Here is an 18,375-nt window from a genome sequence, read left to right as displayed (position 1 = left end):
GATATATGCTAGGATAATATATGGAGAGAAATTTATATATAGGGATATTTATATTAAATGCAAATATATTATAGGGAAATATTTAGTGAGAGATGAACGGGAAATAATTAGTATAAATAAAGTTAGAGTCTAGGGTTAAGGGTATGCTTTTGATTTGTGAGGTTTGTAAGAGAGGTTATGCTATCAGGTAACTGACAGAGATCCGGCTCCTAGTTATTAGAAATAATTGATGGAGGTTATGCTCCTAATTATTGTTTACTTTTGTTTATTCATACACTACCATCAATAAAAGAGATTCATTTGTTCAATTCCATTCTTTCATTATTCTTTTGCTAGTTTTGAGTGTGTGAGATATTGTTCTAATTACGTTCCATACTCGGATACGTAACAGCAAGACACAGTCAAAGCTAAATAAAGATTTTATAAGTTTAACCATATGAAGCAGCCTTGGTGCAAATTAAAGGTTTATGTCATATCAAGTCGATGCATCACATAATTTAGGATCGGTATAAAAATGTTTATTCAGGGCAAGTTAATTAGTTAATTAATCCACATATACAAAAAAAGAAATTAGTCAGCCGTGAGATAGAGAAAGACTCCATTATAATGCACCTGAATTGGTGTGCCTGTTAGACACCAACGTCTGTCAGCAATTAGAGCAGCAGCTGCAACAGAAACTTGGCTCTTAGAAGATTTTATGGTATGTGCTTCATCAAGAACAACTCTAAACCACCGAATTGAGAAGAGTCCACCATTATCATCTGCATTCTGTACATAGGACAGATACTCACTAGTTGAAAAGTCTTGAGAGATGAAATAAATAGGCGCATAAGAGGTAGTATACAGGTTTCAACTACCTCACTGGAAAATTCAGAGGCCAAAATTCCATATGTAGTAATTACAACATCATTCTGAGCGAGACTTTTTGCATCTTTTGGCCTACTTTGTCCGTAGTGAACATATAGAGAAAGAGATCCAGGGTGCACGTGAGTTTCAATCTCTGCCTGGATAAATTGAAATATGTTCAGAAATGGAAAGCATTTGACCTACTCTATACATCCCACATCTGAATACAATGTGAAACTACTTTGAAGTGGAGAAAAGCAACACGAGAACTTCATATTACAGACAACACTAATACCTTCCATTGCCCAAGAAGAGTCATCGGACATATTATCAAGTTGCCACCACTTGTTAGAGAGTTCATTTGTTTTGTTGGCTTATCAAAACCAGAAATTTTGGTTGCCTTCTTGGGTATGTTTGAAAAAGTGTGCACATTATCACTAACTTCACCAACTTCAGTAAAAGAATTGGCTATGGGTTGATTGCCTACTGATTCACCCTTTCCTGAATGGGCAACTAGAAGGGATATGGTCATGATGGTCTTTCCAAGCCCCATAGCATCTGCCAAAATCTTCAAATTCACAACAAAATAAGACATCACAAACGTTGAACTATGTGAAAGCAAGAAATTTTCCAGGGTTAATTCCAGAAGAAACATACTCCTCCTCTGGCCATTTGAAGGGTGCTGGGAAATTCTATTGTAGCTTCACCAGAAAATGCATTCAAGTAAATGATAAGCTCCCTCCTAACAAGTACAAGAACAAATACTTCATCAAAACCACTCATTGATTTTTCTATGTGCACATTAAACACGATTTTAAATTGTGATCCACAACCACGACTGTGGACACATCTAATGCATGTCCATAATTTGGTACCCACAATGAAAACAGAATTTCAAACCATGATATTAAATAACCACTGGCATACTTGTCAGCAAGGTGATATGCCTCCCAACATGGATGGAGGGTTGTTGCAGTCTCATCCATGCATTTTCCCTTCTCCATCTGGATCATCCAATAAAGTGCCTGCTTTTGATAAGGTCGTAGATTGCACTGAAGATTAGCAGGGGGATCCATTTCCTGAACAGCACTAAATGGTTAAATATTATTGCACCATTTATATGCATAAGTAAAACAGTGCATGTTATTCTAAGAATATAGCACCTCTAACTCTTCACTTGATCCAACACCAACAATATTCTCAACCTCAATTTCAGAAATAGATTCCTCGTTGTCATTCTCATTGCCATTTTGAGAAGGATGCTCAAACTTGGCACGTGGTAATGTTACCTGGAGAGAATATATCTAGTTAAAGAAAGGTACCGTGCAAAAATGGTTGCAGAAATGTCACAAACCAATTATTTCTGTAGTTTTGTACCCTTTCACTGAGAGGACGTTTGTTGGAATAGAAATCGCCTGGAGTTAACTCTGCCTAAAAATCAAGTAATGGAAGTCAATATTTGAGTACAATTCTTCAGAGTTACTTGATAGTTACCTTATCCAACAATACAAGCTAACTCTGAAGGCATTAAGAAAATATCACAACTTTCAACTAAATATACCAACGTTATAAAAGACGATAACAGGAAACAGAAACACAGGACCAACAATCACCTCTTTAAAAGGGTTTAAACCCAGCAAACGAAACAGTGTTGGCAGCGGATGAAACACAGATTCATCCGTCGAGTTGGCAGCATCCTTGAGAGAAACCTGGTGATGCTTAGCAAACATTGAACTATTGATAAATACACTGAAAGAGATCCCAAAAGAAGGCAGAAGTCAGTGCTCGCCATCAAAACCATTAACAGCAAACATAAGGTTTAGAAATAAACTTTGTCATAAACACTCCTCCAGAAAATAAAAAATATAAGGAAACAATGAAATAAGCGTGCTGGTAATAGAGTGAACTTAAAGTTGCCTCGTTCATTTCTTCAAAATTTAATTTTTATCTTGCATACTAACTATAGGTTATGAAAAACTCATTTCACTATTTAGTAAATAGGTTTATCTAAACCTTCCTACAAAGTGGCGACAAAATAAGTTGTAATCCGTGACCTGGCATTTCACATTGAACATTACATACCTTACTGACAAAATAATGGAGTCCATGATGCCCAAAACTTGAGGAGCAAATTTACACTTCCCCTCAATCCTAACCTTATGATCTCGCACAAGAGGCAAAAGACACCGAGCCCATTCCTTTGGTATTCTACCAATCTGCCAAAACCAAAAAAAGCAGTTAATAAAAACAACAACACAGATTAATCTGATCAAACTCCACCACCTCCTACACAACACAACCTCCCCAGCTTGTTCAGTAGAGAACCGAACTATCTCCGAACACGCCGCAGCCCGTCCAAACCCCTTTCCTGTAGAGGGGGAGGATAATTTCTTTGACGGAAACTTGAAAATCACAGTCTCACCGGAATTTATAGTCCTCCCTTTACACGTGGACAAACCCGTCACTTCACCGCAATTCACCAACCACCAATCATCACTGTTATTATCAATGCGTTGTTCACTGAAGCTAGGCTTGGTGACGATAGGAGTGGAAGGGGAGGGTTTTGGAGGAGAGACTGAAAGTTGATTCTTGGGGCGCGTGAGATTGAATCTCGGGGCGGAGTGAGTGTCCAAGATGATGTTGATGGCCGCATTGACGTCGTTTTTTGCCATGTGGAGGGCTCTGATGATTTCCATGTCGGAGAATTCTGAACCCACGATGGATCTCACGGTGGACAGGTGGTGGTCGCTGACCTTACTCCCCATCGGAACCCTAACCCTAGCTTCTCGATTTCGAAATAAAGAGTTTGAAAATTTGATAGAAAAAAGAAATGGAGAAAAAATACACAGTTCTAAACTCCAAAAGACGCGCCAGAACTGAGTGATGGTGAATAATGAAAGACTCTGTTATTATTTTGGCATTATTTGTCTTGCATTCCCGCCATATCTATTATCTCATTTTATTATGTTCATATTAATTACACCCTACTTCATACTTTATTTATCACAATTTTTTTGTTATTGTCTGAAGATATTTTCTTCTAATTTTAGATTTAAATAAAACAAAAATTAAAAAATTAAAGTATTTAAACTTGTGAAAAAAATATTATACAATTGTCTTAAAAATATCAAATTAAGTTAAGTTTGAATATCAAAGTAAAAAGGTATTCATATCATATAATTCACAAGAAGAAAAGTTCATTTCTGTATTGTATTTAGTATTAATATTTAATATTCAATAAATTTTTTTCATCTAAATTAAAAGTATTCTAAGAGTTTTCCAATTGAAAATATAATTTTTTTAATTAAAAAACTCACAAAAGTACGTTTAGTATTGTATTTTCCGGTGTTTGTATAAAAAAACATAAAAGATGTGTGTATTTTAATATATATTTGTGTATCTGATTGTCAACTTTATGGCACAAAGGAAACTCTTCCTAAAATAAAAATTAAAATAAAAGCTTGAATTGTTTAAAAACTAATTTTTATATTATATTATTTGAAATAAAAATATTCATGAAATACGTGTTTTACTTTTATAGATGCTGAATAAAATATTAACTTTGAAATATACATATTATAAATTTCCCCACTTTTCTATCTACCTAATTTGTTCTGGAATATGTTACAAAAGAATAAGTACAAATTAACTTTGAGATTATTTAAAGTACCAAAATTATTAGAAAAAAAAAAAACACAAATTTCACATGTTGTGTAAATGGTAAATAAACTATTTCAAGTAACTAACTCATAAAGAAAAAAACAATGTATCTTCAGAGATTTTTTAGCACTGGATATTTTCCCTGACCTAGTTTGTATATTCTAGAACATGCTATATACGAATGATAAATAAAGTAAATATCTTTATAAATATTTAAAGTACCAAAATTACTACTAAAATGATACAAATTGTATTAAATAAATAGCTACAAATAAATAAGTAATGTAATAAACTGAAAAATATAATTTAAGAGTAGAATTGGAAATGAATACGTGTTGCAGATGATAGGTCCAAGTTTTATTAATAAATGAAATTTTATTAAACACTTGTTAAAAGCTTCAGCTCATTTTCTGAAGGGACAGTTTTATTAACTCGAGTTTCTTCTTCTTCTGCACCTTTTTTCCTTTATTTCTTAACACTGAATGAGTAAATTTTTTATTAGGTGGTGTCCAAACATTTACAGCGTAGTAGACTTCCATTTTAACCGGTTGATTTCTCGTTCCGTCACCGGTAAGTCATCTTCCCCTCTTTCGTGCATCTTAGGGTTGTAATGCATGCAGCATATTTGGATTTTCTTGAGTGTTCTACTTCTCTTCGATTTCCAACTCTTTCTAGGTTCCTAATCATGCCTTCTACCATAAATTGGCAATCTATAGATGTTTCTAGCATTTTCTCGAGGTACAAGAGAGCGGGCAAGGTTCGATTGTTTACTTGGCTGTTCAATTAAGAGGTAAGGGGAGCTAGTGTCTTGTTAAAAAAATTGTTGAACGAGAAGTGTGTATGCTAAATTTTGAATTGGTATGTGGTTTGGCTATTGTTCTTTCTTTTTAGTGGATTTAGTGCATGTATTGGAATGTTTAAATTGTGAAATTTCAGTATGAATGTTTGAGAGCTGGTTTGAATGAGTTAATTGGTTATGATTAAAAATGTTAAAAGGGGATTTGGGTGAAAAATTTGTTGTGGTATTGATTAGACATCATACTTAGGAAACTTTTACTGTTTTTGGGTCTTTTAAGAGGAAGTAAGGTGGGGAATTTTAGAGTTAGGGGTCTTGGGCATATTTGAAATGTTGAAGCAGCTTAGGCAAGTTAATTATAACTTGTTACGACTATGAAATTAGTTAAAATGAGGTTCTAAATGGTAGAGGTGAAGTTGAGTCCTTAGGTTGAGGAAAACTAATGTTTTAAGTGAGTTTAAAGGAAGTGAAATGGTGTTTTTGAGTAATTAAGGTCTAGGGTGTAAGTAGGCAGTGAGGACAGTATGATTGAGTCATTTGAGACTTGTTAGAAGTGCTAAATTTGCTAAAAACACATTTTAAGTGGTAAATTCAATTTTTAGACCTATAGGTTGATGAAGTTGGGTTTTTGAAGTGTCAAAAGTGGTTTGATACACCTGGTCTTGGATGTAGTGATCAAATAAATGTTTGTTTTAACGTATAAACATGTTTTTCCATCCATACAAATGTGTAAAGAACCCCTTTAGTCATTAGAACAGGTTCCAGGTGCATCAAAAGTCTATTTTCATGGTTGCTGTCAACTGGCATAGCGCCCCAACGCCCCTAGTAGAGCCCTAGCGCCCCCGAATGCTGCAATGATTCGCGCTGAGCGCCCCCGGGCGTACCAGCATGCTGTTGTTTTTGTTTTTGATATGAGTATCCTTATGCCATGGCTTGATTGATGTTGTTTAATTGAAAAGGTGTCTTGTATGTTTATATATATGGATTGATTTTGCAACATGATTGAGGACATGTTGTATTGTGTGTGAATTATAGTTTGAAAGTATGTACATATAAAGGTTCTAGTGGCATGCATTCAGTAAAATAGTAATGCCCTACGTTATAGAAACGGTAGAGAAAAGGAGAAAGATGACTTACCGGTAGAAACAAGAAATTGTTCGGTTCGTTATGGAGCTCTCGACGTGGTGAATATTTGAGCACCACCTATTCAAAGATTGAACGGTTAAATTTGCTGGGAATTTAGATAGAAGGCAGAGAGAATGTTTTAGGGAAAAAAAGGTTTTATGTTTTGTAGAGAGATAAGGGGAAAGTTGGTAGAATGAGAAACTAACTTTTGGAGAAAGACTCGTTCAAAGGTCATGTACCCTTAGTCTAATGGGTCTGACTGCCTCCAACTAGGATCCAATAACCTTTTTTTTCTTTATTAAATTTTTATCTCCATTTAATTTTTTAATGTAAAAATATAACTATTTTATTTGGGTCATCACAACATGTGAATTTTAACATATTTTAACATCATTGTAAATAAATTACTTGGAGTAATAAAATTATAAATGAATAATTTATAATATATTTTAAAGAATTTATTAGTTATAGAATTTTTTTTTTCAATTTAGTTAATTTGCACAGTAACATTTTAAAAAAAATGTTCTAAAAGTTAAACACTTTAAGAAATTATTCGAAGTACCAAAATTAGTTACCAATATTGTACAATATGCAAATGACATAATAATGAGTACATACATTACTTTTAATTAGCAAATTCATGAATCAAATATTGCAGAAAGTTAATGAATTTTTCTTAAAAAAAAATCTAGCTAGTCCCTTTTCTTATTTAGTTATAGGAATATGATACAAAATTGTGTTATAGGTACATATTTTTTTTCAAATAATAAATAATTTTGAAGCAGAAAAAAATTATACACTCTTAAATGTTTTGTACTCATTGCCGCTTTTTAAAATCTAGTTCATTTGTTTCAGGGGCATGTAAAAGAATTAAAAAAGTTAAATAATTATAAAATTATTCAAAGTACAATTTTTTTGTTATATATATGTTAATCAAATAGCCATAAAATAGTTTTTCGTTCATTAACTCCTAATTTAATTATAATAAAAATATTTTATTTTTATCACAAATTGCTTCCAAAATCACATAAAATAATTAATTATTGATATGACATAATATGTAACAACTAATAATTGAAATATGTTCTCTTATTTTTTTATTACTTTATTCATTCACTTACTTCTGTTTTTTTATTCTTATACGGTGCTATGATGAAATAAAATTATTTTAATGAAATAATATCTGTTGTTACTAAAGAATAAGATAAATTAATTAAAAGTTATTACAGTTAATAATATTTTGACAAATTTTATTTTTTTATACTTTTTTAGCAACTTTGATAAATTTCCAACTTTACATTATTACCCAAACGGAATACCGTGTGAAAATATTATTTTAATTGAAGGGAAAATCATATTAATTAAAAATACATCCGATAATCTTCTTTAATAGTATAATAATGTACATCATAATTTTAAATTTAAAATAATTAAAATATTATTTTAAGTTATAAAATAAGTATGTGTTTGTCATTTTGTAGATTAAATGAACTTTCTTTTTTAACTTTCCTGGGTTTATGCATTTTAATATTTTTTTAGAATGTTGTAATTGTCATAATTTTTGTATCGTTTTTATTCTTTCGTTTTATGAATAAGTGTATGATTTTTTGACAATCAACTACATTTCATTTACTTGGCATTAAAGAAATTAAGATTTTGATTACTTCAGTTTTTCGCAATGGTATTAACTTTTGAATTTTTCGCAAAATATAATGTTTTATAATTTACTTGTGGCATCCTAAAATGGGTGTTACACGGGTGATATGGCGTAGTGGCTGGTTCATATGCATAGTGGTGGTGCAATTTTGCATGGTTGGAGTTGAGGTTGACTTACAATTTGTGATGTTGGACACACACTTTTTGGTGCGATGATTCAATTTGTTATAGCGATACACGCAACTGCAAATCTACAATCATCATCACGAAAATCCTTTGATCATTTCAAAATCAAATGTCACATATTCATGTTCACCTTGTTATCTTATACGATGTGTATGAGAAGATTTATTGTTGAAGAAGATTAGGAAAGAATGAAATGGAGATAATTGGTGTTTGTTACGAGGGTTCAGCTAAGAAGAAATTGCGATATTGAACCTTTTTTGGTATCTCAATTTTTAACCTGATTCATTGAGAAATGTCATGTTTAACCTCAACCTTTTTGTAAAATGCACACAATGCATGGATTCCATTTCCTGGATGCGGTATTAGATTATAGCAACTTGTATTGTAACCCGTTAGAACAAATTGCATTGGGTTACAATAAATGTTGTATTTGATTACAACAAATTGTATTGGGTTGCAAGGGAGTATATTTGAATTAGAGTTATCAAAACGGCTAATTCGACTTGATTCGTCCCGGCTTACTATAGGTTAGTTACTTAGCGAGCCAACCCAATTCGACTCATTTATTAACGAGTCAGAAAAATTCGAACTCGTCCTATTTACCACGGTTTGGTGGATAAACGGGTTGACTCACTAGTTCACTTAATTACAATTTTTTAAAATAAAAAAAAATTACAAACTTTCTATAATTCAAATATAAACAAATTTCACTCCCAAATTTCATTCCCAATACGGGTGTTTAATTAATTTTGAAAATAGCGAACTTAAATAAATTTTTTTAGCAAAAAAATATATTTTTTTATAAAATTAAAATTAAATTTTAATAAAATAAAATTAGTTAAGTGAGTTGGTGTGCCAACCCGGCCCACCACGGGTTCAACCCACAGAAACCGAGTTTAAATGAGTCAGGTTGAAATCCGACCTGCATAAAAAAAAATATAAATTTTTCAAACCCAACACGAATCGAACCTGTGGTGAGCGGGTTGACCCGCAGGATCTAAAGCATTTTGACAGCTCTAATTTGAATAGAGAACCCTTTATTTGATTCTCTTCCCCTCATATTAGGTTACACAAATGATATATTTAGTTCCAAATTCGGATAGTATAATAATAATAAACAATTTGTTTTCATGTTAAAAAATAATTTTTATTTTCTTATCTCCTTATAATAATTTTTACAATTACACTAATCAACAATTACCATTTTATATTACTTTTATCATTAAAGATTTTTTAATAATCTTAAATTTTTACTAATTAAATAATTTTTTATCTATCACATCACTTAAATCCAATATTAATTTTCATAAATTTTACTTTCAAATTCACCATAACTCACATCTTAATCTCTTAAAAAAAAACAACAATAAATCCATTCTCAAATTCTCAAATCCATTCGGTCCCTCTTCCAAAATTCATCTTAAACAAAAACATTGATAAAGACATTATAACACATTTAACCACAAGAGTTAGATTATATTATTTTTTCTAAATTAAAAACATAATTAAGATAAAAAACTTATGAAATCAATTTGCGATTTCAAATATAAAAAATGGAAATCGGATGATTAAACCTTAAAAATATTATTCTTGCTAAGTTATCTCATTTTCTAAAATAAATCGTTATATCTTTTTCATAAACGAGTTTAATTTTTTAAATTAAAGTCCGGAAGATATTATAAATTAGTTATAAAAAGTTTAAACAATCTACAGATTTTTAAACTTTTTTTATTCTAGATTTAATTATAATTAATATATTTACAAATATTTTCGTTATAAGTTATTATAAATTAAAGTCCGGAAGATATTATAAATTAGTTATAAAAAGTTTAAACAATATACAGATTTTTAAACTTTTTTATTCTATATTTAATTATAATTAATATATTTACAAATATTTTCGTTATAAGTTGTTATTATATAAAGTTGAAATAACAAACATAAATTGAAAATAGTAATTATTTATTTTTAAACGAAATTCAACATACGTAGAAGTAGATTTTACCAGCAAGAATACAAAGATAATGGGATTTGACGGAATGCTAATACTAAAAGTTAAAATGGTTAAAATAAATAAATGAATTACGGAACGTGCGTTTGACTCGTCCGAGTGAAATCGGCACACGGACCCGACGTGGGATAACCACAACAAACCTCTTTGCTGGAGGGTGTAACACCATCACTAGCAAAATTTCCCTCTCTGCTCTCCTTTTTTCTTCTTCTCACAACCCTAACCTCTTTCCCGCAATTCTCATCACTCACTCTCTTTACCACCTCCCACGTCGTTTCGTTCCATCCCAACAAACCCTAAACCTTTTGTCAAACATAGAAAACACTGCAAAAAAACAGCAGAGACGCTTCATTTTCCTTCTGATTCCACGATGGAGCCTCCCGTTGTGAGATCTAGAGGTCGCCCGCGTAAACGGAGAAGAGAAGAGGACGGAACTGTCGCCGGCGATCCGAAAACGCTTCCTGAGGCGAAGAAGGCGCCTCCGGTTGCCCTGGTTGGTCAATACGTGCTGAAAGAGTTCCGCGGGAACACGGTTCTTCTCGGTAAAGTCGTCCGCTACGAGAGCGGGTTATACAGAGTCGTGTACGAGAGTGGCGGATTCGAGGATTTAGATAGCATCGCGATTCGTAGGATACTTCTCCTTGATAGCTATTTCGACGATGATTTAATTCGGAGGAAAGGCGAATTGGAGGAGTCGGTGTTGCCGAAGATTGCGGAGGTACGGGAGAGAGGTTCGAGCGAATTGCACGGCGATTTATTGGTTGAGAGCGAAGAAGAACGAGATGAAACGGACGACGAGTCGTGCAGCGAGGCTAGGGATTTGAGTTCCGATTCCGAAACGCCGATACCGTCTGCACCCACGCTGCCGCCTTCTTCTGGAACAATTGGCGTTCCGGAATCTTGCGTTCTGAATCTCCTTTCAGTGTACGGATTCTTGCGGTCGTTTAGCATTCGTCTGTTTCTCAGTCCTTTTACTTTAGACGAGTTTGTCGGTGCTTTGAACTGTAAAGTTTCTAACACGTTGCTTGATGCTATTCACATTTCGCTGATGCGTGTTTTGAGACGTCACCTTGAAAACATTTCACCAGATGGTTCGCGGCGCGCAACAAAATGCCTTAGGTACTTAATTCTATTACTTTTTTTTAGTTCGATTTTAGCATTAGATTTAGCTTTAAGACCAAACATGGATGCAGTTGCTTTTGGTACTGTTTTCTGATTAGGTTATTGATACTGTATAAATTGTTTTATGTTTTACTGAAGCCGCGTTATATCATTTGACTTCAATCAGGCTTACAGTGTTATAGATCGCTGTGTGGTAGTTTTATGACTAGTATGTTACGTGCCAGTTTATTTTATTGGCGGTAAAACATGAAGTGCTCTGTTTATGTCATCAATTTTCATCCAAGGAGGCCTGGAGACCTACTTTTGGTGTGATGATTTTTTTTAGTGAAATTGGTGTCATGTCCCATTCGGTTTGATTGATGGAAAACAACTGTTCTATTTATGTTCTTTTTGTTCTTTGATGGCTTGGCGGAGGACAAGGCTACCTTTATTCTACTGGTTAACTTGTTTTCTTCTTGTGTAGATCCCAAAAACATTTGTAGGAATGTTATATCTTTTGAGTGTTAGGCCAAAGTGTTGTACTAGAGTTTCAAAACAATGAAAATGTCTTTGTTTGAACCATCAATTAATTTTATGCAGGAGAATAAATCTGTCATTCTTTTAATTTCTCAATACACACACCATTGTATATGCCCTAGTGCTCTATTTGTGAGATTTCTTATTTTTAAAACATATTAATTCGGACATGTATTTTTTTTTTTCAGGTGCAGTGATTGGAGTCTGCTTGATGCTTTGACTTGGCCTGTTTTTACGTTTCAGTATTTAGCAATTTATGGTTACACAAAGGGACCTGAGTGGAAAGGATTTTATGATGAAATCTTTCATGGCGAGTACTATTTATTGTCTGCAAGTAGGAAACTGATGATTTTGCAAATTCTCTGTGATGATGTTCTGGCATCTGAGGAGTTTAAAGCTGAAATGAACATGCGTGAAGAATCAGAGGTTGGGATTGATTATGATAATGAAGATAGCCTTCCTACTGAAATTGGGCCCAGAAGAGTTCATCCAAGATATTCCAAAACTACTGCCTGCAAGGATAGTGAAACTAAGAAGTATGGTTCAGAATTGAATGCTGAGGATGTTGATGGCAATGGAGACGAGTGCCGCTTGTGTGGCATGGATGGAACTTTACTTTGTTGTGATGGTTGTCCTGCAGTTTATCATTCAAGGTGTATTGGTGTGATGAAGATGCATATACCGGATGGGGAATGGTATTGTCCAGAGTGCAAAATAAATATGATTGGGCCTTCTATTGCACGGGGAACATCACTGAAAGGTGCTGAAGTATTTGGAAAGGATTTGTATGGGCAAGTTTTCATGGGTACATGCGACCACTTACTGGTGTATGTTAACATCTTTTTTGTGTTTCTTTCATTCCATTTATTATGCTGGACGAGTCCTTGTGCAATTTTGAATGTGTTCTGGTTTTTTATTTATCTGTTTTACTTTCTGCTATCATTCCCAGTTCTCGCTTTAGATGTACTTGCAAGTTTGAGGTTAGATTTTGATATTATATTTTTGCAGACTCGATGTCAACAGTGATGAATTTTGTCTTAAGTACTACAATCAGAATGACATTCCTGAAGTTCTCCAAGTCCTGACTGCATCTGAGCAACTTAGACCTATATACAATGGCATTTGCATGGCAATGTTAGAGTATTGGAAAATTCCAGAAAACTTCTTATCCATTTGTGTCACAGGTGTACCGCAAGTAAACTTAACAAATTCAAATACAGACGTGAAACTTTCTCCCATGATTGAAGAAGAGAATCAAGCTGTAAGTTTGGTGAAGGCAGAATACAGTTTAACATTTTCAAATGGAATTTGTAGTGATAATTTGGAACCATCTCTTGATGCTTCTTCGTTTACAAGTTGTGGTCCTGCTCCTGGAAGCAGGTACAATACGAGAACTACTGTGAATTTGAAGCTTTGTGAGGAAACTGCAATGAATTCGACATTTTCAATTGTTAACCATCAGTTCAATCCCAAGTTTGAAAATTCTGTTAATAAGTCAACTGCAGTCGGCCCTGCTAAATGCACCTTTGTAAACAACCAATTTAATAATTATGGGCACACAAATGACTCAAGGCTGCCTATGAATTTGTCTTTGCAAACTAAAGCTGACCAATCTGGTTTTGGAAAGTGCAAAGGCAGTTTGACTAAGGATTTTATGTACACTGGTTGCTCCTATAAACCACAGTCATATATTAATTGCTATATGCATGGTGATTTTGCGGCATCTGCTGCTGCTAACCTGGCCGTCCTTTCTTCTGAGGATTCCAGATCAGAGGGTCATGTATCTGATAACTTGGGGAAAGCAACATCTGGAAACACTTATTTGCTTGCAAAAGCATTCTCCCAAACAGCTTCACGCTTCTTTTGGCCAAGTTCTGAAAAGAAGCTTGTAGAGGTTCCAAGAGAGAGGTGCGGCTGGTGCCTTTCTTGTAAAGCCCTTATTTCGAGCAAGAAAGGGTGCATGTTAAATCATGCTGCTCTAAGTGCCACCAAAAATGCAATGAAAATCCTTTCTGGTCTTGCTCCAGTAAGGATTGGAGAAGGAATCATCCCTAGCATTGCAACTTATGTTATATACATGGAGGAAAGTTTACGCGGTTTAGTAGTTGGGCCCTTTATAAGTGAATGTTATAGAAGGCATTGGCGTAAACAAGTGGAACGGGCCACATCATTTAGTGATATAAAATCTCTTCTACTCAAAGTGAGTGATTGTTATTAATTTTTAATCAAGGAGATTCTTTAATTTTTAATGTCCGGACCCTAGATATATTGCCTGCATTTCTTTCACTTGTTAAATGTGTAGATTTATAAATCATTTGTTTTTGGTTGGTTAATGAAATTGTCCTTTTCAGCTCGAGGAGAACATTCGAACAATTGCTTTTTGTGGGGACTGGGTGAAGTTGATGGATGATTGGTTAGCTGAATTTTCTACAATCCAAAGTGCTGCAGTTACTCTTGGAACTACACAGAAAGGTGCAACATGTGGGAGGCGTAAGAAACAGTTATCTATCAACAAAGTTACAGCCGGTGCTTGTCCTCAAAATTTTGTATGGTGGCATGGCGGGAAATTTTCCCAATGTGTATTCCAGAAAGCTGTTTTGCCAAAATCCATGGCCAGAAAAGCAGCCCGACAAGGTATTCTAGTATATATTATACCATTCTCAACGGGAAGTAAATTATTAGCTAAATTGGATTGTTGCATCTTCATTCAGTTATTGATTCACTATGAACTGAAATGGAAATCGTCTCAAGTGACCCTAATTGGTCATTTTCTTATTAAAATTATATTATTGTGTTAAATTAAAAAGTATACAATATTGTTCATTTCTAAATGTTTCTCTCTCTCTCTCTCTCTCTCTATCTATCTATATATATATATATATATATATATATATATATATATATTACATAATTAATATTGTCAACTCATAATTCCGGAGTTCTATAAATAGTGGCTGTCAAACTTGAATTTGCTATAATTGAGTTGCATTTCAAATCCTGCCATGTAGTTTTATTTGATTACCCTTCTGTCTGTTTCTAGCTGCTTACAATTAAGTTGCCAATTGCATTTGAAGTAATTTAAATTTGTATGGGAATAAAAGCACCGATACTGACTGTTTTTGGTATCAGGTGGTTTGAGGAAAATTTCTGGTATATTATATGCTGACGGCTCTGAGATTCCTAAAAGAAGCAGACAGGTTGTTTGGAGAGCAGCAGTTCAAAGTAGTAGGAATGCATCCCAGTTGGCCCTTCAGGTCTCCTCTGATATATATATATATATATTAGTTGTTTTTTTGTGTTAACAATTCTTTTGTTTGCATCAGCATATATTGGATTTGTCAATAACTTAAATGATAGTTTTTGATCATTTGCACCAGGTTCGATATCTAGATTTTCATGTCAGATGGAACGATCTGATTCGTCCCGAGCACAACCTCCTAGATGTGAAAGGTCAAGATACTGAAGCATCTGCTTTTAGGAATGCAAATATTCATGAAAAAAGAATTGTGGAGGGCAAAATTTTGTATAGAGTAGCCTTTGGAAGCCAAAAACATCTTCCTTCTCGGGTAATGAAACATGTCGAAGTAGAGCGAGGTCCTGAAGGAAAGGAAAAGTTCTGGTTTTCTGAAAAACGGATTCCTTTATATTTGGTAAAAGAGTATGAAATGCGTAATGGAAAAATGCTATCTGATAAAGAGTACATGTACATTACATCTCAGTTGCTGCACAAAAGGCGGTTGAAAGCTACCTACAAGGACATTTTTTTTTACCTTACCTGCAAGAGAGACAAATTGAACATGCTATCGTGCTCTGTTTGTCAGCTGGGTGTTTTAATTGGGTAATTACGTTTAGTTGTTGCTGTTTTATTCAGGTGTTTGTTTACGCTATTCCTTTTCTTTTACATTAATTTTTCTAACACCACAATTTGTCTCTTGGTTTTATTTCAGGAATGCTCTCAAGTGCAGTGCCTGTCAAGGTAAGCTCCTTGTGTCATCCATCATCCATCACCGTTTCATTTATTTTAGTATGCTGTGATGAAGTTTTTATTTTATTTTTGAAGTGAAATTTTTTCTTTTTCTTATGAAACGAATTGGTGTTTTCCATTGAATAAACACATGAATACCATATATGAAGAACCCACAGAAATGAATCGTAATATTTTTTATTTTATCTTGCCCGTTTATTTTGTCTCTGCGTATTTAGTTTAATCTTTTATTTCATACGGGCACAGGTTATTGTCACACGGGTTGTTCAGTGAGTTCAACTGTCTCTACATGTGAAGAAGTTGAGTTCTTGGCCACATGCAAACAATGTCATCATGCCAAATTACTTACTAAAAAAGAGTCTTGTAATGAGTCGCCAACTAGTCCCTTACTTTTAGAAGGACAAGAACAAAGCACTTCAGCAGTTCTGAAGGGATCAGGGCCTAAATGTGATGGTCAAGAATTGATGTCTTCTAGGACAAAGAATAGTCGATCTGACACAAAACGATTTGCTTCTGATTTCCCTTTGGAAACAAAAGGCCGTAGCAGAAATTGTTCTTGGGGTATTATATGGAAAAAGAAAAACAACGAAGATACGGGCTTTGATTTCAGGCTCAAGAGCATTCTTCTAAAAGGAGGTTCAGGCCTGCCTCAATTGGATCCTGTTTGTCGCTTGTGCCAAAAACCTTATAATTCTGATCTAATGTACATCTGTTGTGAAACATGTAAACGTAAGTTTTTTACGAAGGTAAATAAGTGCTACATTTTTACCTACTTTCCCTTTATTTATCTAATTTTTGAGTTTTACAGATTGGTACCATGCTGAAGCTGTGGAACTTGAAGAGTCCAGACTTTTTGATGTGCTGGGCTTCAAATGTTGCAAGTGTCGCAGGATAAAGTCGCCTGTATGTCCTTTCTCTGATTTGAGTTACAGGACTCAAGAGGACAAGAGGCCTTCAAGGGCTTCAAAGAAAGATTACTTCGGGGGAGATTCTGATTCTGGTACACCTATTGACAGGAGGACATATGAGCCTGCAACTCCTATCTGTCCTGCAGTGGATTTCTCTAGACAAGACAATGATCCTCTGCTGTTCTCCTTTTCAAGTGTTGAGCTGCTTGCAGAACCCGAGTTAGATGCAAATGGGGTGGGCAATACTGTCTCTGGGCCAGGACTTCCTAAGATATCTAAACGTGAGAGGGAGAATAATGGTTTTTTCAGAGGTAATCTTCACGCTGAGTTCTCAACCAGCAATGAGATGCTTTCCAAATCAGTAAAAGATTTATCCCCTTCTGTTGAAGATGCCTCTGCTAACTGCAGTCTTCTGAAGGACCCCGAAATTGTAAATTATCACGAGTTCGTGGATTTTGAGCCTCATACCTACTTCTCGCTGACTGAACTGCTCCACTCTGATGAGAATATTCAATCTGAGGAAGCTGACGCTTCTCGGGTCTTCTCGGGTTGTTTGAAAAATTCTTCTTGTGTTCCTGAAGGATGTGGAACTGTTAATTTAGCATCCAACTGTGAGCCTACAAATTTGTTACAAGGAAATGTTTATAGTTGTCGGCAATGTTCACAAAAGGAACCGCTCCCTGATCTCCATTGTGAGATTTGTAGGATTTGGATTCACAGGCAGTGTTCACCTTGGGTGGAATCACCATCTCGGCTTGCAAGTTGGAGATGTGGTGATTGCCGGGAATGGCGATAGCAGATTTTGTTTGTCATCCTGTCCAGTGAGAGTTCTATTGGGTGCGGTAATTGCCAGGAATGGCAATAGCATACAAATTTTGACTGGCAATTTTAGTAGTATTAATCATACGAGCTGGGTCAGTATGTTTGTGGGCATTGATTCGTTCGGGTGTACACGAGTTGAATGAATTGCCGCGGGACTTCTTGTGCCACTTTAGAGTTTAATTCATCTACAGGTCACTATGGATTTTGTTACCTGCGACTGAGATGGTCTTTGAGTAATTTTGACATCCGATATTCGGTTGAATGTTCTGGGAGCCATATCGGTTTAGATTACTCAATAATTCCATTTCCTCCCACTCACTTCTATTGCTCTGATCATGGGAGATAAGCATGTTTTTGTGTTGCTTATCTGACAGGATTATTTGTATAGATTGGATTCACATTTTTTTGGAGGTCGGTCGGTCAAAAAGTGAAGCCTTCTCCTCCTCTTGATCTTTAAGCTCAAACCGTAAGATGCCTAGAGAGCTACCCTTTCCCCGGCCCCATCAATACTCATTCTTTACACCCTCTGCACTGTACAATCGCTTTCATTCTGCTTCTTCCCTAGGCGCTTTAGGATTTCATAACCTTTTCCAAGATTATGCTATTATACTAATCAATGAAATATATAGGCTTTGCGAATTTAGTGTTTATTCAGTTTATAATTGTATTCGTCTTCCTACTACCAGGGAATTTGAGATCGCTCATCATTTTGTTAGGAAAATCGAACATTTCATATAACAAC

The 18,375-nt window shown here is 34.6% G+C and overlaps 2 protein-coding genes across 3 annotated transcripts in view; one reads left to right on the top strand and one right to left on the bottom strand.

Annotated features, from left to right (window-relative positions):
* LOC106758090 (DNA repair protein RAD5A) overlaps positions 1 to 3,752 on the bottom strand; it is a gene marked incomplete in the record, with an annotated part of 12,215 nt that extends 8,463 nt beyond the window's left edge. The window contains 10 exon segments of the mRNA XM_014641003.2: positions 613 to 768; positions 858 to 1,004; positions 1,142 to 1,414; positions 1,504 to 1,588; positions 1,774 to 1,925; positions 2,010 to 2,135; positions 2,224 to 2,277; positions 2,460 to 2,595; positions 2,929 to 3,062; positions 3,147 to 3,752. Of these exon segments, the coding sequence (XP_014496489.1) occupies positions 613 to 768; positions 858 to 1,004; positions 1,142 to 1,414; positions 1,504 to 1,588; positions 1,774 to 1,925; positions 2,010 to 2,135; positions 2,224 to 2,277; positions 2,460 to 2,595; positions 2,929 to 3,062; positions 3,147 to 3,611 (1,728 nt within the window).
* A 6,605-nt stretch (positions 3,753 to 10,357) lies between these two features.
* LOC106759186 (DDT domain-containing protein PTM) lies at positions 10,358 to 18,281 on the top strand. 2 transcript variants are annotated; one of them, XM_014642225.2, is made up of 9 exons: positions 10,358 to 11,399; positions 12,107 to 12,745; positions 12,927 to 14,118; positions 14,270 to 14,552; positions 15,048 to 15,172; positions 15,296 to 15,756; positions 15,866 to 15,894; positions 16,150 to 16,632; positions 16,712 to 18,281. In XM_014642225.2, the coding sequence occupies exons 1-9, from the start codon at positions 10,651 to 10,653 to the stop codon at positions 17,605 to 17,607; spliced, it is 4,857 nt and encodes a 1,618-aa protein (XP_014497711.1). In that variant the 5' UTR covers positions 10,358 to 10,650; the 3' UTR covers positions 17,608 to 18,281. The 2 variants fall into 2 exon arrangements, with proteins under 2 accessions (XP_014497711.1, XP_022635438.1); XM_022779717.1 differs by having other exon boundaries at positions 10,361 to 11,399; positions 12,927 to 13,179.
* The last annotated feature ends 94 nt before the right edge of the window (positions 18,282 to 18,375 follow it).

The sequence above is a fragment of the Vigna radiata genome, chromosome 4, assembly GCF_000741045.1.
Source record: "Vigna radiata var. radiata cultivar VC1973A chromosome 4, Vradiata_ver6, whole genome shotgun sequence".
Taxonomy (NCBI): Eukaryota; Viridiplantae; Streptophyta; class Magnoliopsida; order Fabales; family Fabaceae; genus Vigna; species Vigna radiata.
The sequence above is the reverse complement of the archived record's forward strand: the minus strand, read 5'-3'. Positions and strand labels throughout refer to the sequence as shown.